This window comes from Pangasianodon hypophthalmus, chromosome 4 (assembly GCF_027358585.1).
Source record: "Pangasianodon hypophthalmus isolate fPanHyp1 chromosome 4, fPanHyp1.pri, whole genome shotgun sequence".
NCBI lineage: Eukaryota > Metazoa > Chordata > Actinopteri > Siluriformes > Pangasiidae > Pangasianodon > Pangasianodon hypophthalmus.
In genome coordinates this window covers 4648925-4674139 of record NC_069713.1, presented here as the reverse complement: position 1 = coordinate 4674139, position 25215 = coordinate 4648925, and the positions used below count along the sequence as shown (strand labels likewise).

At 40.7% G+C, this 25215-nt stretch overlaps 1 protein-coding gene and 1 pseudogene across 1 annotated transcript; one reads left to right on the top strand and one right to left on the bottom strand.

Annotated features, from left to right (window-relative positions):
* Nucleotides 1-735: 735 nt before the first annotated feature.
* LOC117597056 (uncharacterized protein K02A2.6-like) lies at nt 736-4692 on the top strand (annotated as a pseudogene).
* A 1745-nt stretch (nt 4693-6437) lies between these two features.
* Nucleotides 6438-24593, bottom strand: LOC117597046 (leukocyte immunoglobulin-like receptor subfamily B member 2). Its single transcript, XM_053233339.1, has 8 exons — nt 24563-24593; nt 22783-22818; nt 20673-20945; nt 11397-11732; nt 10019-10294; nt 9290-9538; nt 8944-9060; nt 6438-8228 (listed from the first exon to the last, which is right to left on the bottom strand). Exons 1-8 carry the CDS (start codon nt 24591-24593, stop codon nt 8149-8151), a joined length of 1398 nt encoding a protein of 465 aa, XP_053089314.1. The 3' UTR covers nt 6438-8148.
* Between the last annotated feature and the right edge of the window lie 622 nt (nt 24594-25215).

Genomic DNA, 25215 nt, shown 5'->3' with positions numbered 1-25215 from the left:
TGCATCGGGATCCCTAGCAAGAGCATCCAGAAACTCGAGCACATACAGAATAGTGCCGCTAGGATCCTGATGAGGGTGCGTAAATATGAACATATCACACCAATTCTTCAATCATTACACTGGCTTCCCATTTCCGCCCGGATTGAATACAAGGTTTCCCTCCTCACACATCAGTGCATCTATGGCAATGCAGTTAATCCAGGTTAATCAGCCTGGAGAATTCTGGGTAACTGAGTTCTCCTAACTGGCTGCTCTCACTGTGCGACACTGCTGCCCTCTGCTGGCTGCTGGAGGTGTAGCACAGCCTCTTACAGTAACAAAAGGGAATAAATGTTTATTTATACAGTCAAATATGCATGAAACTATTTTTCTGCTACAATTTTCCCTTAGAAGTTGTTCCTCACTGCAGACATCTACCAAAAATTCTCCCCAATTGTGTAGACTGTGATAGTGCTTGTGCTGGTGCATATATCCTTTGTGTTTTTGACCCACCTTGTGATATGTGAGGAGGGGTTATTGAGATTTGTCCAGTAGGAGGCGGTAATGCATTGTGTATGGGTTGGATAGTTATAAAAGGCTGTGAAGAAGAACAGTGCGTGTGCACCATTGTCCTGTACTGTCTGCCTGCTGAGATGGGTCCTCAATAAAGTGACCACAAAGAATTATGGTTTCCGTTCTGTGAGTTTCTGCACTATGATATTACATATGGCGACGAGGATAAAAGAAGATAAATAAGTATGAATAACGAAGCAGCTATTTTCTAGAAGCAAGTAAAAAGCAGGATGCCGACGCCGGTAAGCTCAGCTGATTGAGATTAATGACTGCCGCGGGTGGTGACTGATTGAAAGGAATGATGGCTGGAATGGTCGGATCTGTAGCACCTTTTGATAGTGGATCACAATCATGGGAAGAGTATTGTGAAATACTGAATCATTTCTTCGTGGCAAATGATGTAGAAACTCCAGAGAAGAAACGAGCCATATTGTTGAGTTGTGTTGGAGCACAGACATACACACTGATGAGGAATTTGTTGAGTCCAGAGAAACCAGGTGTAAAGTGTTTTGAAGAATTGGTGAGTTTATTGAAAAACCACTTTAATCCGAAGCCAAATGAAATAGTTCAGAGGTGGAAATTTAATTCAAGAAATAGATGCCCTGATGAAAGCATAGTGGAGTATGTGGCTGAATTAAGGAAACTTGCACAAGATTGCAATTTTGGAGACACACTGACAGTGATGCTGAGAGACAGATTAGTGTGTGGAGTCAATGATGACAGCATACAACGGAGATTACTGCCTGAGGATGGATTAACTTTTGAAACGGCACTGAAGAAAGCTCAGGCTATTGAAACTGCTAAAAAGGATATGGCAGATTTGAACAAAGAGAAAGGAAATCGTATGAATACTACTGTTTTTAAGATGGACACTGAAGAAAGAAGTAAGTTGACTGGTGAAGGAATGTGTTGTCGATGTGGTGGAACTAATCATGGCCCTAAAGACTGTAAGTTTGCCAACGAAAAATGTTTCAAATGTGGTAAAATAGGACATGTGAAAAGAGTATGTAGAATGAAACCACAGGAAACTGTTATTAAGAAAGGCAGAAAAACTGGAAAATCGGAGAGAGGAAAGCAGTCAAAGAGGGCAAATTATCTTCAAGAGGAAGAGGAAGATCAGTCTGAAGAAATGTTCACTATGTATAGTATGCAAACAGCCCAATCTCAGGTGCCTCCACTTTACTGGTAAATGAGTGCCCTGTGAAATTTTAAATTGACACTGGATGTAGTGTAACTGTGTTATCACAGGTGGAATATGGTAAACTTCAAGGTAAGAAAAAACTGCCTGAATTGAACCCAAGCCCTCTCAGTTTGAAGACATATACAGGCCAATCAGTGAATGTTCTTGGAACCAGCAAAGTTCAAGTTAACGGAGTAGTTAAAGATCTCTCAGTTGTAGTGGTGGCAGGATCTGGTCCTAATTTGTTGGGAAGATCATGGCTCGCAGAGCTGGATTTGGGCTGGTAAAAGGTGAATAAAATTCATACAAGCTCAGAGATGTTGCAGGATATTAAAAAAAACATGAAATGGTTTTTAAAGAAGAGCTTGGAACAATAAAAGGAGCCACAGCAAAAATTCACGTAGCCAGTGGTGTGAAGCCTCACTTTTTTAAGCCACGGTCTTTACCTTTTGCTATGAGAGAAAAGGTTGAAGCTGAAATGGATCATTTGATTAAAGAACAAATCATTGAACCTGTGAAATTTTCAGAGTGGGCAGCCCCTGTCGTGCCTATGTTGAAGCCAGATGGATCCGTGAGACTCTGTGGAGACTACAGAATAACCGTGAACTGGGAATCATCGCTGGAGCAGTATCCCATTCCCCGAATGGAGGACATGTTTGCAGTGCTATCTGGAGGTGAGAAATACACCAAATTAGATATGAGTCATGCATATCAACAGATTTTGTTGGATGACACATCTAAGCAGTATGTAACTGTGAACACTCACAAAGGTCTGTTTACGTATACAAGATTACCGTTTGGGGTGAGTTCCAGTCCAGCAATTTTCCAGAGAACTATGGAAGGAATCCTGAAAGACATTCCGAAAGTAACCGTGTATCTAGATGACATTCTGTTGACAGGAAGGAATGATCAGGAACATCTGAAGACACTGGATCAAGTGTTGCAGCGACTGGAGGAGTATGGATTAAGGTTGAAAAGAGGAAAATGTAAGTTTATGGAAAAGGAAGTTGTTTTTTTGGGACATAAAGTTGATGCCAAAGGCATTTATCCTATTCCAGAGAAGGTTCAGGCTGTACAGGAAGCACCAACACCAACATCAGTGACAGAGTTGAAAGCATATTTGGGCTTGTTGAACTTTTATAACAAATTTCTACCAAACCTCTCTACTCTGCTTGGTCCTCTGCACAAGCTTTTGAAAAAAGATGTTCCCTGGTGTTGGGAAAAAGCACAAGAAAAAGTGTTCCAGAAATCCAAAGAGTTGTTGCAGTCTAACCAGGTGTTAATACACTATGATGAAAAGAAAGAACTAATCCTTTCCTGTGATGCTACAGCGTATGGTGTGGGAGCTGTGTTAGCACATCGTATGGCAGATGGAACTGAAAGACCTATAGGGTTTGTATCTAGAACACTTACAGCTGCAGAGAAGAATTATTCCCAACTAGAGAAAGAAGGATTAGCTGTTGTGTTTGGAGTCAAGAAATTCCATAAATACGTGTACGGCCGTAAATTTGTATTCTGTACTGACCACAAACCTCTACTCAGTTTACTGAATGAACTGAAGGCTGTACCTCAAATGGTATCTCAAAGAATTATGAGATGGGCCATGATGTTGGGGACATATGAGTGTTATATCTTAGAGAGCTGGCAAAGATCATGGAAATGCCGATGCCCTCAGTCGTCTTCCAGTTCAACAATACTGTGAGGAAGAACCAGAGGAAGAGCAGGTATTGATGCTGGATAGCCTCGCAGTAATGACCGCCGAGCAAATTAAGCACTGGACTAATAAAGACCCTGTCTTGTCAAGAGTGCGTGAGTATGTGCTTAAAGGCTGGCCTGACCACAGTGATACCCATGAATTTGTACCGTATAAATAGAGACAGCAAGAGCTCAGTGTTCAAGACGGATGTGTGCTGTGGGGAGCTCGTGTTGTTATTCCTGAACAAGGCCGTGCAAATTTGTTGGAACAGTTACATCAGTCCCACCCAGGCATGGCTAAGATGAAAGGACTGGCTAAGAGTTACCTATGGTGGCCGAATCTGGACGCCGACATTGAAACACGAGTTAGAGATTGCACTGTCTGTCAAGAACATAGAAAAGCCCCTGTGAGTGCACCACTACATCCATGGGAGTGGCCTCGACAACCGTGGAGGAGAGTTCACATGGATTATGCAGGTCCATTCATGAGCAAATTGTTTTTAATTCTAGTCGATGCTCATTCTAAGTGGATTGATGCTTATCCGGTAAATTTAGCAACCACAGCTGCTACTCTGGAGTGTTTGCGGAAAAGTTTCAGAGTACATGGTAGTAAAGAATTCATGTTTAAGAATGGAATAACCCATGTTACTTCTGCACCATATCAACCTTCATCCAACAGGTTGGCAGAGCGAGCAGTTAAAATTTTTAAAGATCTAATGAAAAAGAGCTCTGGGAAAACGCTTGAGACTAAGTTAAATAGAGCACTGTTCAATTATCGGATTACACCCCAGTCTACAACGGGATTGTCTCCTGCGGAAATGCTGATAGGAAGGAAATTGCATTGCACTTTGGACAAAATACATCCTGATTTCACTAGCAAAATGGAAATGAAACAAGTTCAGAAAAAGTATCATGATCAACATGTGAAACCCCGATATTTCCAAGTTGGAGATCTTGTATACACCAGAAATTTTGGGTTTGGACCAAAATGGGTACCAGGAGTAATTCAGGACATTACAGGACCTGTGTCCTACACAGTAACGCTGGGAAATGATCAAACAGTGCGACGTCATGTGGATCAATTATTTAGTTGCCAACAAAAGGAAAGGAAAATTGATTCCCAACTGGGTCTGAGTGTTCAGCTATGTGATGATGTTGTATCCATAGAGACTGATGTTCAAAATCCAATGTTTCCTAGTACTCCAAAAATAACTACTTCTGGTTTTACTCCTGATAAACTGAAAGTAGTCCAGTGCCAGAGTTAGTTAGTGATCATACAACACCTAAAGTGACTCCAAGTGTAGAAGAAAAAAAGACTGAAGTTGTACCTACTGGTGGGCTCCGTCGTTCAGTAAGGGAGCGAAAGCTACCAGCCCACTTGAAAGACTTTGTGCTTGAAAGAGAAAAAAAAACACATGCACACACCCAGTTGTAACATTATGTAATTGTTTTTTGTATTTTACTTGGTTGAAAATTGTTCTCCATCTCAAGTGGTGCTTCTAGAGTATTTTGAAGAAGAAATGTTCAGACTTAAGTGAGGGGAAATATGATATGTGAGGAGGGTTTATTGAGATTTGTCCAGTAGGGGGCGGTAATGCATTGTGTATGGTTTGGGTAGTTATAAAAGGCTGTGAAGAAGAGCAGTGCGTGTGCACCATTGTCCTGTACTGTCTGCCTGCTGAGATGGGTCCTCAATAAAGTGACCACAAAGAATTATGGTTTCCCTTCTGTGAGTTTCTGCACTACGATATTACACACCTACTGGGCATTTAAGGTACTGCACTATATATACTGTATACGGTTCCGTTTACTTCCGGTTTCTCTCAGTGTACGCAGTTTAGAGCAACGTACTTGCAGTTTGTTTCGGTGGTTGATTTAAGCGTTGAAACCTTGGAAATATATGTCCGTAAGTGCTGTATTTTTACTAAACAGTGATTCTATGTACAAGGGTTTATTAGATTGAGATTATTGCTGTGTTTTTGTTGTATGCACACTTTATCTTCGTTGCAAACATGCTATGCTAGCGGTAGAACAAATATGATAATTTCGCTGATATTCGATACAAATTTATGTCTCATTTAGTAGAATTTCCTCAAACGTATATTAATTAAGTCATGTATAAAAAGGAACTATGTCAATAACAAACTGTAATGTTAAGCTGGTTAAACTGAACATGTTGGAAATGTGAATGTAATGTTCATTTATATATTTTTTTCTCTTTTATTATAGATTTACAAAAAAAAAAAGATCATTAAAAGAATAATCACCAGTAAAGTCACTAAAGTTACAAAGACTGCTTTCTGGAGGTCTTTTCTGGAGCAGGCTATCTGTTAAGCCTTTGCTCAAGCAACGCAATTGGTGAGAATAGTGCTCATATACAACAATGATTTAGATACAAGCTTGATTTACAAACCTCTAATCCTGACTATCTTAATCCCTCTGCCAGGACTGGGAAGAAATGCACTTATGAGGAAGTTATCTAGCAGGGTTTAACAGTGAAACCTTGTAATTCACTTTATAAGTAGCTTTTGATTGTCTGAATCACTGCCACTGCTGTAATGTTAGAGTAATAACACTTCTGTTTGATTCCTCATTTACTCCTGAACTTTACTGCACTGAGATCCTCTACTTACACTGAATAATACTGCAGCATCGAGTTTCTGCTCTTAAGAGAACACTTTATTAATCCCATGTGGGAAATGTTAAAGCAGGAGATAAGAGACAATATAAGACAATGAATAGACAACAATATAGCAGCAGAAAGGGGTTTAAAACATAAATTAAAAGCAGAAATAAAGTAGACATTGTCTTGGTTAATTTTTTTATTATTATTTTGGTTCAGTAAATGTTTTAGCTCCAGTACATCATTGTATAAAAATACAAAATGGTAAAAATGCTGACATTGACAAAGGAACAAGAGATTTCTCAGTGTATTACTTGTACTTCTTATGATAGATTTTTTCTACCAGGTGAAATAATTCAGTGAACTGATAATGATGCATTTATTTAATAGATCAAAACATTTCATCCACAAATCTCCTCACACAACTACAATTAAAGTTCACACAGCTGAAAATTCAAACAAAACTATCAACAGTGTCTAACGGAGATTGGAAGTCTACTCCTCGTAATTCAACTAGAGCTAATCTCACACAGAAATAGAAGAAAACATAGCAGTACAAATACAGTAGTGGTAGAACTAATACTGAGAAGACACAAAACACAATATTAGTTCCCACCATATTTCAGATAACAGTCAATAAACTTGTTTTTATATTGCATACATACAAAGCCTCACTTACTTTAACTCCAGTAACACTGGGCTTTTCACCAAACACTCTGACTGTAGTCATCTATACAGAAAATACAACCTACACTGGAAAATATTACACTGCACATTTTCATTCTGAAATAATGCAGTTTATACCATATACCAGTGCTTCTCAAACTTTTTTGGTCCTGCCCCCTTTAAACCCCTCCAATTACTTTCACTAAAAGTCATGAAAATTGAATAATTTTTTAACTGAAATTACAAATTTAAAAATTTTTGAAATTACAGTTGTGTTGCATTGAAAAGAACTAGATCGGGTGCACATAGTGCATGAAACACACATACGCTGTTAACAAACTGTCCTTGGTACCGTCAGTGGCCTCGTCAACTTGAAGCGCAAAGCTTTTCCCTTTTATTGGAGCTGTTCGTCCAAGTCATTTGCATTATCAAAAATTAGTCTTGATATGGTGTCATTAGACACGGGGATAGTCTTTAATTTTGTTACACTTGCCTCATCAAGCATAACTGACACCATATCTATGGCAGCAGGAAGAATCAACTCTTCTGCAATCGTGTGTGATTTCTTGCACTGTGCAACGCGATACACAATTTTGTACGAAGCCAGAAGTTGTTGCTGAAGTGGCTTTTACAAAATGACTATGCTGCCCATGATATTGATCAAGTTTTCTTTAAAAAAAAAAGTGGCTTTTGAACATAATTAGGACGTATCGTCTCAATGTGTCTTCTTAATTTTTAAGACATAGGACACACATAGGTCTCTCCTCCTCACCAACCACATTAACAGTGAAGCCGAGAGTAAGATATGCCTCATCATATTTTCTGCATTTAGCTTATCAATGACCAGATGACCAGCACCTGACTGGGATGTGTGTGTGACCTCATCTAGGGCTTTTCTTTTCCCTTTCACAAACCAATCCATCTTTCATGGCGTGATTTAACAGAGGTCCAGCAACTGACAGATTAGAGTATCATTCTATATTTTCTGGACTTAAAGCAACCATTTTGCACAGATTACTGTGTTTGCTTAAACCTCCTTACAGTTAGATGAAATGTTTTGAGGTTTTAATGTGCAGGTCACCAGACACATTTATTTCCCAAATGTCAGATGTTATTTTCCAGAAGCACAGCTCAATCCTCAGACAAAACAATAAAATTTTCTCCTGACCAATAAATATTTTTAAAGAATATTTGTTCATTTTTACTCTGTACTGCATCAGCAGCCTGTAAGCTTTATTAGAAACTACACACATGGTAACTTTCACCTCATGAGGAGGTTTGCAGGCTTTAGCTAAACAAATCCAGTCAGAACAACGAGGGTGTCTATGAGATGCTGAGCAAATAACAGCATGACATTAAAATGACAAATCAGTATTATTTTAAAAACCCCACAAAGCCCTAAAGAATAATAAATTATGAAATTATTTTTACATTAAACACTTCGTCTTTTTGTTAGATGAACTTTGCTCACTCCTATGACTGCATTCTCAATTCTCTCTTCATCAGTGTGAGCTGTTAAAGAAATTAAAAAGTCACTTGTTTGATTGCAAAGTTTATTCCAGGTGTTTATGGCAGAAAAGCAACCAACCTGCATTTGATCTCATCCTAAACACAGTTTAAAGGGTGTTTGTTTTAATGCTTATGAATGACAGTGAAGTGACAAGTGACAGAGCTTCAGGAAAAGATGTGTCAGAAAATGAACATCATTCATTCAGTCATCTTCAGTAACTGCAAAATGTAGGTCAGAGATTCTTTATCAATTATTAAAAACAATTTATTAACATTTCCTTTTGTGTTATTAAAATGCTACCTCTTCCTTTTAAAACCTAAATTATACAGATTATCTAATGCCTGTTACTATGATGGATAAGTCAGCACATCTACTTATGAAATACACTTCTTCACTATTTTTAGTATTTTTACTTAATAATGTACATTATTAGTGAAGTTAAAATGTAACTCCACTTGAAGCGTCTGTCACATGTAAATTCACCCTCAGACCTCAGCAGAAACAGATGTTGTGTTTTATATCATATCCTACTTACATTTAAATCTTACTGTAAGTGCATTTTAGAACAAGTGCTTTAACATTCAAGTGTGGATTTTTGCTTTTAAAATGAGAATAGTGAGTCAAATGCTTTCTACTTTTCCTAAGGTGAAAATGTTTTTCTTGCACTAAGTAAAGTTAGTATGCTCATTATGTGGAACGTACAGAAAGAGTTCTTACCTCGAGCTCTGTAACATTTGACCAGCAGAATGATGGTCACCAGCAGATACGGAGAGGCCGTCACTACACTACTGATCAGCATGAGCACTGAGAATGGAGCTTCTACACATGATGGACCTGACACACAATAAAATAACCATTATAATAACACGTTGTTAATGATGAAGTGTTTGTAAGTTTTAGCTCAATCTATGTACAAATAAATTAATTTACACTTGTGTGCACATGCATAACATAGCATATTGTACACAGAGTTACATAAAGTAAGGACTATAGCTTGCATTATGTAAAGCTACACAGTTCAAGTTACAATTGTATTTAAATTAATATTTAAATGATTTCTCACCTTTGACTGAGAGCCAGCTTTTCAGTGACTCTCCTCTCTCTGGGTGTTTACAGTGGTAGAAACCTTCATCTGACTTTGAGACAGTTTGGATGATCATCTCTCCTGTAGTCTGTGTCTGGAGAACTGATCCATCTTTATAGAAATCAGCTCGGAGGTTTGAGGAATTTGTGTTGCGATATAAACAGTGTAGAGTCAGAGGATGTCCCTCAGTCACAGGATGGACAGGACTCTCCAGGATCACATCACCATCTAGAACACAGAAAATCACAAACAAGGAAATCCACACACTATGATGTGTGTGTAGAAAATATAAATAAAAGTTCTCTAATTTATCAGTGTATAACTTAAAATCCTCTAAACCTGTGGAGTCTGCAGGTATTTAATTCAAGTCTACAGAAAACTGCCTACACTAGCTCATGAGAAAAAAAAATCCAAATGAATTATGGATACAGCAGCACAGATAAATATGAATATCGAAAATTGATTTGATTCCATGCTCATTTACTGGTACTAATAAAACTAGTATATACTACTACTATTAGCTACTAATACTACTAGCATACATGTATCCATACTCAGAATTATAGAAATTACGGGTAATGTACTGAAAAAAATTTTTTGTCGTTGTCTTCCTGAACGGTTTTCCCCATTTACAAACTCAGAGTTCTGAATATTCTTTAAATAATTTCCCTTTTCCTTTAACAGTAAACACACTACATGAAGACTCACCATGCACTGTGATGTTGACAGGATTACTGTTTTCTCCAGATTTAGACTCACACCAGTAAACTCCAGTGTGGGATGTGGAGAGGAAGCTGATTTTACATGTAGATCCTGTAACTGATCCCCACCGTGAACAATCTAACACTCCCTCACTGTGTGTGTATCGTCTCACTGTCCATCCAGTAGAGTTACTCTGGTCTTCACAGCTCAGTGAGAGAGAGTCTTTAGTAAAGTGTTGAGTTCTGCTGGGATTGATGATCAAAGAGACTGGAGGAGATTCACCTTAAACACAGAAAAGAGCCATTTAAATAAAAAATTGAAGAGGAATCATGTAATATAATGCGACAGAACACAAGTAAATTGCTGTAACTTTTACAAGATTGAGGAGACTAATGAGCCAATGTACTGGACTATGTTTCATTTTATACTAAAAATATATTTACAAATATTTTCCTTCCAGAGTTTACAATATATTACTTGAAATGTAGAGAAATAATAACAGGAATTTTCTGTAAAGATATTAGAATACTTTACAGTAAATATGTCTATGGTTATTTACTGCCATTTGCGATTTGCTCCTAGTAAATTACTGTAAATATTACAGTAAATGTTGTACAGTGAGGGACAGGTGCACACAATCAGGGAATCACATCAGCGGGGGACATTATGCCTCTTCATCACCAGATGTCACTGTTGCCTGAGTATTAGTCTAGCTCTATCACACCACCTCCAGGTCACTTCCTCATTGTAGAGTATATTACGCCAGCACATGGTCTTATACATGGTCTTAAACCCAGGGTTTGTGCAAGTTCTGAGCAGTGTTTAGTTTGTGATTGCCATTGCCCTGTTTAGACTCTTTGCCTTGTCTTTCGATTAGTCTTTTGGATTTGTCCTCTGGTTTCATGTACGGTGTTTCAGCGTGTTTGACTCTTGCCTGCTTTACACCTCTGTTATTTGCATTGTGTTTACTAACAGTGTAACATAATGATATCATCTGTACCTGCATCTGTTTTTGCTCTAAATAGTCATATCTGTATCTGTATTTGGATTTGAATTTAAACCTGTTTGGTTGCATATTCATGTATCAGTAATGTTTACCTGCTCTACCTTTCTGGCTTTTAAATTAAAATAAAATCCTCTTGCACATAGATCCTCAACCATCTCCTGAGTCCCGTATGTTACCCAGAAAAGTTACCCAATGATAAGGGGCAGAGACATTACAAAATACAGAGGAACACAAGGGAAATTGTGACAATAAGCCTCTACCAGCACTTAGAGCTCTCTAACTGCCTAATACATATAAATAAATAAATGTTGCATTAATCTGATCTTACATTCACACTTTTGTATTCTACACTTCAACCCAACAGTTAATTTTCCTCACCACTGATCCATAGTGGCTGTGGATTGCTGTACTGTGTGTGAATGGCTGGTTCTCCTCTCTCTCCTCTGCACATATAAACTCCTGTGTGATGAAGAGCAGCAGGACTGAGAGTGTAGTTGCCTCCAGATCCTCTGCTGCTGTCTGAGAGGAGCTCCACATACATGCTATAGCCACGATTAATTTTTATTTGAGTTAAACCGTCTCTGTAGGGAACAGCTGTGTACCAGCTGAATGTCCAGTCTGTAGAGAAGTCTGTAACCTCACAGCTTAGAGTCACTGAGTCTCCTTCAGTTACCCAGCTCTGTGGGGATACACTCAGTACTGCCCGTGGTCTCTCTGTTACACAGGAAATACAAAATGATTTTTTTTTTCCAAATTCATTTTTTTTTTCATGAATGTCTAATTGCACATTTTTATGTTTCCCAAAAAAAACCTCACACACTCACCTGATACCGTCAGTATAACTAAAATTTGTCAGCAGTTTCTTACAGAAACACTTTTACAATTTTACACAGCCCTGTTTAACTACAAAAGACCAACCAAGGAGTGAGTAATAGTAACAAATATTAACTATGGATAAAAAAATTTTTAACTGAAATGAAAAATTATAATAAAGATTACAGCATGGGGCAGGTTTTTTATGTTTTTAATTACAGTAAATTTGTGTTTAACCCTCAATACTTTACAACAGTTTGTGGAGTTCAGGTGTTTAGTTACACACATGTAACCATGTTATCAGTATTTACAACATATTTCCATATATAATATTTGTAACTACTTATTATTCTATTCAATATAGTATGTTGAGTTTAGACTGTAAGGAAGTGAAGATTGTAATGACCTTCCCCTTTAACTCGCTTTGCTTGGCGTTGCCACTACAGGGAGTAATAAATGTATAGAATATAATTGAAACGAAGTAGAGCAAGAATAATCCACTTTTGTTCACGAGCTAACAGGTACAGCTCGAGAGAATGATTTCAGCTTTCAGCTTTAGTATCCCTTCGGCAAGCAGAGCAAGGTTTGTTTTTTGTTTGCTTGTTTTTTTATTTGTTGTCTTTGTAGTTTTACGGTGCTGTGATCTTATTGTTATGGTGCTATGAAGTCAATCAATGGTAGTGATGCATGGAGAGAATTTGCAACAAAGAATTGAGACAACGAATACTTCAGTAGTGAAGTTTATTGCATCTGAGTAAAATAAATCGAATGTACCCGTCAAACCTCTCTGCCTCATTTGTTCGACGCTGAAGGGCTGCTACAGTAAAACTTGCTGCTAAAGATGGCGACTTCATCACGTGGCTGTTGTGGCATGAGTGGGACTTGACGCTGCAGCTAATGTTTTCATCGTGTCATCGATGTTTGCATCGCGTTAGTAAGAGACTGATTCCTTGATAGGACTGCAACCTCGTACAGTCAACAACTTGGAATGCTCTTCATTCATGAAAGACTGAAAGGTGACTGTAAATCAACGTTGTTGGTACGGACTCAGAGGTTAAAAAAAAGGGACTCTGTGGTTATAGCTTTTGGATTAAGTCAAAACTTTTATAATTAAAGAGATTTGTAGTTTTGTAGTTGTAAGCAAATTTGTAAGCAAATTTTGTAAGCAATTTTACATCAAGTTTTATGAATGAAGGGTGACCATTAATGAAGGTGAAGTTATTGACTTAGTAATCCTTTACAAGGTATTGATTGCCATAGTTTAATGCTGGATTTATACTTATGGTATACGTAATATAAACATGCCAAAGTGTTGAGTGTCAAGGAATTTATAAGCGTGTTGCATATATGATTTGACTTATTCTCCATGCTAAATATTTAAGTGTCTAGATTATAAGTCTGATGTAAGTTTTCGATTTAAGTTGTAGGCAGACAAAATGGAAGACACAGTCGATATGTGTCATATGTGTGTATATGTATGTGTGTGTGTTCCTTCCTTCAGTCCAATTCTAGGTGTTGAGGAGTCTGATGGCATGAGGGAAGAAACTATTGCACAGTCTGGTTGTGAGGGCCCGAATGCTCCGGTACCGTTTACCAGATGGCAGGAGGGTGAAGAGTGTGTGAGAGGGGTGTGTGGGGTCATCCACAATGCTGGTGGCTTTGCGGATGCAGCGAGAGGTGTAAATGTCCGAGATGGAGGGAAGAGAGACCCCGATGATCTTCTCAGCTGTCCTCACTATCCGCTGCAGGGTCTTGCGATCTGAGACAGTGCAATTCCCATACCAGGCAGTGATGCAGCTGCTCAGGATGCTCTCGATAGTCCCTCTGTAGAACATGGTGAGGATGGAGGGTGGGAGATGCGCTTTCCTCAGCCTTCGTAGAAAGTACAGGCGCTGCTGGGCTTTCTTCATTATGGAGCTGGTGTTGAGCGACCAGGTGAGGTTCTCCGCCAGGTGAACACCAAGAAACTTGGTGCTCTTGACCATCTCCACGGAGGAGCTGCCAATGTTCAGCGGAGAGTGGTCACTCTGTGCTCTTCTGAAGTCAACAACCATCTCTTTAGTTTTGTCCACATTCAGGGACAAGTTGTTGGCTCTGCACCAGTCTGTTAGCCGCTGCACCTCATCTCTGTATGCTTCCTCGTCGTTCTTGCTGATGAGACCCACCACGGTCGTGTCATCGGCGAACTTGATGATGTGATTCGAGCTGTGCATTGCTACACAGTCGTGAGTCAGCAGAGTGAACAGCAATGGACTGAGCACACAGCCCTGTGGGGCTCCAGTGCTCAGTGGGGTGGTGTTGGAGATGCTGTTCCCGATCCGGATTGACTGAGGTCTCCCAGTCAGGAAGTCCAGGATCCAGTTACAGAGGGAGGTGTTAAGGCCCAGCAGGTTCAGCTTTCCAATCAGGTGCTGAGGAATGATTGTGTTAAATGCTGAACTGAAGTCCATGAACAGCATTCTAACATAAGTGTCTTTATTGTCCAGGTGGGTGAGGGCCAGATGGAGGGCGGTGGTGATGGCGTCATCTGTTGAGCGGTTGGGACGGTAAGCGAATTGCAGGGGGTCCAGTGAGGGAGGCAGCAGGGTCTTGATGTGCCTCATGATGAGCCTCTCGAAGCACTTCATGATGATGGGTGTAAGTGCAACGGGACAGTAGTCATTGAGGCAGGACACTGAAGACTTCTTTGGCACGGGGACGATGGTGGTGGCCTTGAAGCACGTCGCAACAACAATGGTGCTGCTCAGGGAGGTGTTGAAGATGTCCGTGAAAACATCTGCCAACTGGTCTGCACATCCCCTGAGTACCCTGCCAGGAATGTTGTCTGGTCCAGCAGCCTTTCGTGGGTTGACTCTGTGTAGAGTCTTCCTCACGTCGGCCGTGGTTAGACACAGCACCTGGTCATTCCATTCTCAACAAGTATTTCATGATGTAAGGACAATTCAAGGGACAGAGAATTTAGCCCAAGTACTAGTAAACTTAGTATAAGTCGCTTATCTGTCCCAGAACCAACAACTTTTTTCAACTGGTGCTCCTCTGAAGTTCATTTATTGGAAAATGTCTTTCACTGCACTTATTGATTGTAAATCAATTCCAGCGAGTGAGAAAATGTTTTACTTGAAAACCTATCTTGCTGGAGAAGCTCGCAAGGCTGTGGAAGGGTTCTTTTATAGGAACTCTGAAGATACATATCAGGGTGCCTGGAGGGTCCTTGAGGAGAGGTATGGAAATTCCTTTATTGTTCACCGAGCCTTTCAAGAAAAACTTATGAGATGGCCTAAGGTGGGAGCAAATGATCCACTTTCCTTGCGAGAATTCACTGATTTCTTACAAGGCTATGTTGAAGCTATTCCACATGTCAAAGGATTGGCTATTCTGAATGATTGTGAGGAAAATTATAAATTACTCAAGAAATTACCAGAGTGGATCGTGCGCAAATGGAACAAAATTGTGGTTGAACAGTTGGACATGACTGGTGATTATCCAACCTTTAATCGATTTGCAGAATTCTTGCAGGAGTCTAAGATAGCTTGTAATCCTTTCACTTCTCCACTTCTGAGTTCTAAGGTTTCAGATGAGAGATTTCCTAAAAGAGCCAAAGCTTTCAACATAAAGGCCCAAGTTAAAGATTCAACAAGGCCAGAATATAAGATAACATCACCATGTCCTGTTTGTAAGAGTGAAGCACATAATATCGCTAAATGTCCTATCTTTGCAGAAAAGCCCATGGAGGGCAAAAGGTCTTTTATTCGTGAGAATCACATCTGTTTTGGATGTCTGAGAAAGGGGCACATTTCAAAAGACTGCAAAAGACGGCATATTTGTGGCACATGTGGCTTGCGTCATCCAACTTGCTTGCACGAAGATAAAGACAAAGGACCTGTGAAAGTATCAAGAATGGATGTTACTTCTACAGAAGTGCATACAAGTCAAGAAATTCAAAGGGTTATGTCTCATGTAGTAACACAACTGGCTTCTGCTACCTCTAGTATTGTTCCTGTCTTTATTTCAACAATGGAAGAGCCACAAAACGAGATTCTTATATATGCTTTACTTGATACACAGAGTGACAACTTTTATTCTGAAGGATTTTCTTGATGAGCTCCAAGTATGCAGTCAAGCAGTGAAGCTGAGACTCAGTACTATGACGACTATAGATACAGTCACTGCAAGTAATAAGGTTAGTGGCTTGCGAGTTCGAGGGCTCCAAGGTGGGAAATGTATCCAAGTACATCAAGTCTATACATGTGACTTTATTCCTGTAGACAAAGCTCATATTCCAACCAGAAAGACTGCGTTACAATGGCCTCACTTTAAGCACATAGCCAATGAGTTTACACCACTCCAGAGTTGTGTCATAGGATTGTTGATTGGATACGATTGTCCTTCAGCATTGGCTCCCTTAGAGGTCATTATCGGCAATGAAAATGAGCCTTTTGCACAGAAAACAGAGCTGGGTTGGAGCATCATAGGCCTTTGTAATCCACACCTGGATAGACAAGGAAGTCAAAGTTTCATTCATCAAGTCTCCGTGAAAGAGCTGTCAGTTCCAGCAGCTAATGATGTTTTAAAAGCATTAGAGTCAGACTTTAACGAGAAGAGCTATGAGAACAAATGTGTCCCAGGAAGACGTCTGCTTTATACGCCTTCTTAGTGATAACAAACATAAAGAAGATGGACATTTTCAATTGCCCCTTCCTTTCAAGAGGCAAGTGGCATTTCTCTTAATGACACTCTTCTCACTGGTCCAGATTTGATCAATTCTGTGGTGGGAGTACTTTGCAGGTTCAGGAAGGAAGCTGTTGCCTTGACATGTGATATTGAAAAAATGTTCCATCAATTTCATGTTCCTCCTGATGAAAGAAACTACTTGAGATTCTTATGGTGGGAGAAGGGAGACTTGGAAGGAAAACCCCAAGAATAAAGTATGACGGTACACCTTTTTGGCGCTGCTTCATCACCTGGGTGCTCCAACTTTGGTCTTAAATATCTAGCAGAGAAGTACAAGTCTGAGTATCCCATAGATTCATCTTTCGTGAAGAAGAATTTTTATGTTGATGACGGTTTGATTTCAGTTCCATCGATTCAGGAAGCGAAGAAGTTAATTGTTGAAGCTCAAACCTTGTGCAAGAATGGAGGGTTACGCCTTCATAAATTTAAGTCAAATGAGAAAGAAGTTCTACACTTTGTGGATTCTTCAGAGTGTGTAGTAACTACCAAACCGCTTAACCTGAGTCCTGAAGTAACAGGATATGTTCTTGGCATTCAGTGGTCTACGAAAGAGGACACATTCAGTTTTGACATCAAACTGAAAGATCAGCCTTCAACACATCGAGGTATTTTGTCAATTGTTGCTTCTTTGGGTTTATTGCTCCTTTCCTTTTGAAAGGAAAGTGTATTTTACAGGAGCTGTGTCATAGAAATATTGGATGGAATGATCTTCTCCCTGATGACTTATTCCTACGGTGGGAGGAGTGGAAAAGTAGTTTTCAGGGTCTGAAAGATTTCAGCATCTCAAGATGCTATCATCTGCCATTTTTTGACACCATTGTCTGGACAGAACTTCACCATTTCTCGGATGCAAGCAACCTAGGGTATGGTCCACTGTTCCTAAAGAACAGTGCCCATCAAGCTTGTCTTGGGTTCAGTCTCTTAGCATTACGCAGGTATTTCAGGTTACGATGGTCAGTTAACACTATGAATGGGTGACACGCTCCTTCCAACCAATGCCGCCATTCTACTAATGCTTCCTTGATAGAAAGGAGCTCCCGATTGCCGACGTCATAGTAAGCTTCAGCTGGGGTTAGCTTTCGGGAAAAGTAAGCACAAGGATAAACTTTTCCTGGACTTCCATGACGCTGTGAGAGAACGGCCCCGATCCCGCAGCTGGAGGCATCCACCTCGATGATGAAGGGCAGGCTGGGGTCTGGGTGCCTCAAGATCGGTGCTGTGGTAAAGCTAGCCTTTAGCCGGGCGAATGCGGATCGGGCCGGTTCCGTCCAACGTAGATGCCGTGGTTTTCCCCGCAGGAGTGATGTCATTGGGTTGGTGATGCCGCTGTAATTCCTTATGAACCGCCGGTAAAAGTTTGCGAACCCCAGGAACTGCTGCAATTCTTTGACTGTGGTAGGTTCGGGCCAGTCCGCGACCGCCTTTACTTTGCCGGCGGAAGGTAATGGAGTCTCGGTGGAATTCACATTTAGCAGCCTTGACGTATAGCTGGTGTTTCAGCAGCCGGGTGAGGACCGCTCTGACGTGGTGGACATGTTCCTCATAAGTGGACGAGTAGATAAGAATGTTGTCGATATATGCGATGACGTAGCGGTGTAGTACATCCCTGAAGATCTCATTTATGAACGATTGAAATACTGCTGAGGCATTGGTTAGTCCATAAGGCATCGCTAGATACTCGTAGTGCCCCCTGGTGGTGTGAAACGCCGTCTTCCACTCATCCCCCTCCTTGATCCTGACTAAGTTGTACGAGCTGCGCAAGTCCAGCTTAGTGAATATCCGAGCTTCTTTGAGTTGCTCTAAGGCTGCTGGTACCAGTGGAAGAGGGTAGGGGTATTGAACTGTCAACGCATTCAGCCCCCTGTAGTCGATGCATGGCCGCAGACCCCCACCCTTCTTCTCAGCAAAGAAGAACCCCGCTGCTGCTGGAGAAGTGGGGAGAGAGAGGGTAAACCTTACTCTTGGGTGGCATGGCGTTGGGCAGCAGCTCAATCGCGCAGTCCCACGGGCGGTGGGGGGGTAGCTGCCTGGCTCTCTCCTTATTGAACACCTCTCGTAGATCCTGGTATTCGTGTGGTATTGAGATGTTCTCTGGTGTGTCGGGACTTTCAATGGAGGTCAAAAGACATGGCCGTGACTGGACCTTGCGGAGGCAGTGGTTCTGGCAGTGGGGTGACCAGCTAATCAGTTCTCCCTCCTTCCAGGACATGACGGGGTTATGGAGTTGCAGCCAGGGAAAACCCAGGATGATGGGATTCGAAGGAGTGGGGATGATGTAAAATGCTGTCTCCTCATAGTGAAGTAGGCCAACCTGTAGGGTGAGCGGACGGGTCTGATGAGTAATGAGGCCTCCCCCGATGGGACGGTTATCGACGGCCGTCACTCGCAGGGGGGGTTGGCATGGCAGCATGGGAAAATGAAGGTCCTCTGCGAGCTGTTGGTCGATGAGGTTGACGGCCGCCCCAGAGTCCACTAGTGCTGGAACCACAATAGTACCCTGAGTGTAGTGCAAAGTCACTTTCAGTGTCAGGCAGGAAAATATGAAATTGTCTCTCACCTTGGAGGTAGATGGTTTCTCGGGACAGTTGCTAACCCGGTGGCCAGCGCCCCCGCAGTAGAAGCATAGATTACGGTGTGCCCGACGTTGACGTTCTTCCAGCGAGACTCTGGTGCCGCCCAGTTGCATAGGCTCCGGACCCTCCTCCCGTGGTCTGCTGTAGCCCTCCCGAACCCAGGGTTGATAGTGAGGGTGAGACGTGCGTCATTGCTGGCGGAGGAGGTTATCCAGGCGAATAGCTGTGGTGATGTACTCAGACAGGGTGACGTCCGTGCTGTGACAGGCCAACTCGGCCTGCAAAGCTGGACGTAGTCCCTCCCTAAATACTGCTAGCAGAGCAGGGTCATTCCACCCACTTTGGGCCGCTAGGGTACGGAATTTCACAGCGTAATCCACGCCCCCCCGCCGGGTACTCAAAAACGTCACCGATCGGCTCAGAGAAGTAAGTGAAGGATGTTTTTACCTGGGGATCGGTGTCCCAGATGGCCGAGGCCCAGTCCAGTGCTCTCCCCGTGAGCAGGGACAAGAGGAAGGCACAATTGGTGTTCTCCTCCCGGTATGCCAGGGGTTGAAATGCGAAAAAATTTGCGAATTGCCGCAGAAAACCTCGGCAGTGCTCCGCGGAGCCGTCGAATTTCTCCGGGAGCACCATCCTGGCTGATTCGCTGTGCACCGGTGCGGTTAAAGTAGCGGGAGTCACAGGTGTTTGCTGGAGCTGTTCGTGGCCGGCCTGCAGCGCCGCGAGTTGCTCCTGATATGCGAGAATGATAGCTCCTTGGCGGGCCAACACTGCCTGAAAATTTGCGCACTCTGCTGGATCCAAAACAGGCGAAGTATTCTGTAACGAATCGCCGGAGGCGGGTTGTGTAGGATCCATCAGCAGTTTAATAGCAAACAAATCCAAATCAGCAGGCAGAAAACGTAAACAAGTAACAAGAGCAAAGTCAGTGAGGTAAACAAATCCAAAACACTAGGCACAGGCAGTAATCCGTAAACGTGAACAGGGTCATACACAAAAGGCAAACAAATACATGATGGCAGAGAGAAAAGGCTTGATAATGTCCCGAAAACAATACTTCGCGTCCTAGCACGGTGAATGCGCTGCTTAAATGTCCGTAAAATCCCGGAAGTGTTCCTCGTGGGTGGCGTCAAAACTCGGGCGAGGGCTCCCTCTGGCGGGCAGGTGCCGGTGGAGACGCTACACCTAGCATTTTTTTTTACTCTTTTAATGAATAAAGAAAAAACAAACATATCTTGTCATGTTACAGGGAAACCACAAAGCATAAACTCCTCTGTCCTGAAGACTTTCCCATGTTCGAAAACTTAAAGTTACAGCTTTATATCTTCTTTCATTTTTCTTTGTTAAATAACATTTTTTTTAAATTTTGCATTGGATCTCACCAGCCACAAATGACAAATATTTTTAAAGCATATGTATTTCAAGATTATTTTGAACATTCTGGAATAACAAGGAATTACAATAGTTAAGCAGTAATTTTCTTACCCCTTCTAACAAACCTGTGGTGAGAAGGGGGAAAAAAATCATGACATACCTCTCGCTGTAATCTTGACAGGATCACTGAGCTCTGTGTAGTAGTAGTAGTTTCTCCTGCGTACACGACACTGGTACACTGTTTCTCCTGCGTTAATGACTGTCACTTTAAGTGTGTGTGCTTGTTCACTGTGCAGAAGTTGTAAGTGCTGATCATTTTTGTACCAGAGAAACTCCCATCCAGTCGACTGCTGCAGCTCACAGCTCAGAGTGATGGCGTCTCCAGTGTAGACGGAGCTCTGAGGATTCACTCTCACAGTCGGTTTGGGTTTTGCTGTTGGTATGAAATGATGAAGGTGTCAGAGCTGCTTTTCACTTTACACGGCTGGTATTCAGTATATTTTCTATGTACCAAAAATCCTGCACTATCATCTGCATTTTCTTAAGAATTAGCAAGAGCATGAGTTCCTGCAGTAAAGCCATGACTGGGGACTTTTTCCAAAATATCTACAGGCATCCTGTAGCTAAACATAATCATCTAGCTGAGAAACATTCATTATTATTTTCAATTCAGTCCAACCATGAAAGTAGGATCAGCCTGGATTTTTAGTGAAGAATAAATTAGTTTTGCATGCATGTCAATATAAGTACTTGAAATTACTTGGCTCTATCTGAAATTTGTCTTTTAAAAAAACGAAGTAATGTTATAAATATGAAATAAAAAAAAACATCTCTCTGGCTAAATATGCTTTTCTAAGTGTGTTTTTCTAAGGAAATATAGAATATAGAAATATAGTCAACAGAAATGAATCGGGGATTATTTCCCCAGCGGTGTTAGCGTGAACATACATCAGTCAAATGAAGAGAAGATAATGAGGCACGTATTTAAATGCTGTGAGTGACTTCTACCTCAGGTGATGAGACAGAGACTGATGTGGATGATGCTGATAATTCCAATGCCTCAAATGATCTTCTAATAAATCAGATAATGGCAGAGCCAACACAAGGTGAGATTTACTGCCTTCTTTCTTAATGTTCACTGTGTACTATTAATCAGACCGACTCACCACAATTCTACTGCAACCTTAATATAAAACCCAAATGCTACTGCAAAACACATGATGATGATTCCTGTGAAAGAAATTGGTGTCTACTAGACAGGGAAGTGAAAGTCAGCATTGAACAAACAGGGACTCAATTACTGACAGCTTAAAATCTTGACCATAAAAATAATGTTATCATATTAAATAAGAAATAAACACCCACAGACTCACCTGATACAGTCAGTGTAACAGCATCACTGATCTCTGAGCTCTGAGAGTCACTGCCCTGTCCTTTGCAGGTGTAGTCACCACTGTCAGAGTCTCTAAGAGACTGGATTATGAACTCCTGCATTGTGCTGTCTGTGAGTCTGTTATTATTTTTATACCAGCTGTATGTCCGCTGAGTGCTTCCTCCTCTCTGTATGTCACATCTGAGAGTAACACGCTCTCCAGTGAACACATGTGTATCAGGCTTTATGGACACCACAGCTTTAGGACTCCCTATAAAACATTCTGTTGTTAATAAACCTAAATTTATAATATAATTTTTTAGACATGAGTACATGTTTTTTTTTTACTTGCTGATACTGATATGTATAACCTACTTACTATTCAGAAATCAGGGGCATCATGAAACATTTTATTTAGCATTATTTATGTCAGTTGTTCTCATGTGCTGCTGTCATTAAACTTGTGCAGTTTTTTAATTAATATGTTAATGCATTTAAGCAGCATAAAACTATGTAAGCATAAAACTGTTTATTCACATCTAAACTTTTGTTGGTCGTCTGTTTCTAAGATAATATCTTTCTAATTCTATATTTCTAATATAACACTATTTATCTTAAGTGAAAGTAATTCTTGTACAAAGAGAAACAGTAAATGAAGAGCCACACAGTGTGGGTGAATTTACCAAGAGCACAAAGTGAATCTACACATGAGATTCGAGACGGCTACACACGAGAACAAAGAATGAAAATAACTGAGTTAATGTTATTTCCTTTGTTTAGAGCTATAAAATCTGCATTAATAAACTAGGAACAAACTGACAAATACTGCACAAACTTCTCAGCCCCAAAACAAATCAAATATGCACACAATATACAGGATAAACTATATATAAATCACCTTGAGCACGAGCCACTGGTATAAGTGAAATCAGCACTAAAAAGGAAACAGAAACAGAACATGACATAAATATGGAAAATATTCAGTCTATTAATGAAAACAGCACATTTTAGGCACAATGACCCCACACGATTAAAATCTTATTCAGGAAATCTAAACTACCATCTGTAAGAAATAAACAAAAGAGAGTAAGCTCTCTTAATAATAAATAAATAAAAACTACAGTAACTTATACAAAGGTCACTATTCTGCTCATTAATGCATTTATTTCACTTTATTGCACAAAGTAACCAAATATGCAGCAGATATTATTATTATTGAAGTGTGATAATCTTAGATCTGGGAAATAAAACCAATGGACTCTCACACTGTAACATTCTTAAAGAGAGAGAGAGAGAGGTGTATTTTAGACTCTACACTTCCTTTTACAAACACACACACGGGTGGGGGGGCTGGTTTGGGGGATGGACAAATGTAACTGCTATTTTAGTGTGATTTTCTGCAGTGTGGAAAAAGAGGGCAGAGAAGTGTGAGCAGACTGGTGGCGGCTTGTGGTTGAAAACTGAAACTAAAATGACTTTGACGCACTCTACTAGTAACTGCAGTATATTTTTAATCCTGACCTAATCCACATTGTAATAGATTTAAAACAATTGTTAAATTCCAACACCTCTGGTAAGGGGGTGGGGGATAGTAATAGTATAGTGTTCCTAATAAAGTGGCCAGTGCGGGTATATTCAGAAATCTTATCACTACGATTTTGTCTCCAAAAAACGGGCCCTGCTGTGGAGACTCTGGCTTCAAATGGTGATTTTCAGCTTGGACAACTTTTGGCTTTAAGTGAGTTCAGTGAGTGTCAGTTAAAGAGTTAAACAGTTAAAGACTTAAGTGTTAGTTGCTGCTTTCACACCTTCACCTTCACACCTCCTCCCCTTCTTCACTGCTGAATTTACACCACTACCTTACAATAGAAAATAAACCACATCCTCGACTTGGTCTCTGCTCTCAGGCCTCTAACACTGTCACTGCTCTGTGTGTGTACAGGACTAATGAAAAGTGTTTCTGCACAGTTATTGGTATTTTTATTTAACACAGATAGGTAAACAATGATTAGTGATTATTTAGAAAAAAGCTCTGTGCATTAGTTTGGTATTAGTGTATTAGAGTGAACTTGCTGTACTGAGATGTTTCCCTGCAAAGATCATAAGAGCAAGAAAAATGAAAATGTAGGTTATAAGGCATTTTCTCAGTAAGTCAGTGCTAGTTAATGCTAACATGGTTTTGTTAAAACCTTTCTGTGTACAGGAAAGACCACCAGAGTCTCATCACAGCAGCTAAAGACATTTCAGTTAGTCACAACCATGACTTCCACTGGTGAAAGTACAAACAACATCCAGTCATTTTCTTTTAGCAGATCAAATGATCATGAGAGGTTGTCACTGAGCAGCAGATAACAGCAGGACACAGAAGATCAGCTACAGATTCCAACAATACAGACTCATTTACACTCATCAGATTATTTAAACCCTGTGTTTTAAACTTGCTTTACTTGTACTCTTACCTGTTGAACTATCATAGTTACTGAGAGTAGTTACACATCAAACTAAACCCTTCTCATAACAGATATGGATACACTGATCCACCTGAGCAGTCATGCTGAAATACACACAATGTCCTAATCACACAATAAGCTCATCACTCAGGACATTCAGACTGCAGATGAACAACTTCATACCCCACCACTCACTCTAATGAAGACACAAAGAGAACATTTACTCACAGAGCATCACAGGGAGTGGACTCAGCTCCATCCTGTCTCTCTAATGACTGACTGACTGACAGAGCAGAGGAGTGTGTTAAAGCTTTACCACTTCCTGTGTTCTCTTTTAAGGCGGGGGGATTGGGTGGCACGCTTCTATTTAGTGCCTTTTAGACACAGACACTGCAACTTCCTGTGGTCTTATAGAGAGAGAGAAAGAGAGAGAGAGAATGTACATATATGTCACCTTTACATTTTAGTTGACACAGATGTGGTCGCTCCTCTTCCCTTTTTCACATTAAGTCTGTTTTAAGACTCACACTGTAAAACCTATAATGTTTCACTTTACTAGGATTAAACTCATTTGTATTAAAGAATAACACACTGAGTAACAGTGCTGCAAATAGGCAAAATATCTAAATGTACATTATATTCTCATTGTCCACTTTATTAGGAACACCTATGCACCTGCTCATTCGTGCAATTATCCAATCAGCCAATCATGTGGCAGGGGCACAATTCATAACCTCATGCAGTAACTTGTATTTCAGAAATCTCCTGGGATTTTCACACACAACAGTCTATATAGATTACACAAACAAAAAGACAGAAAGAAACAGCTTGTTGATGAGAGAGGTCAGAGGAGAATGGCCAGACTGGTTGGAGCTGACAGG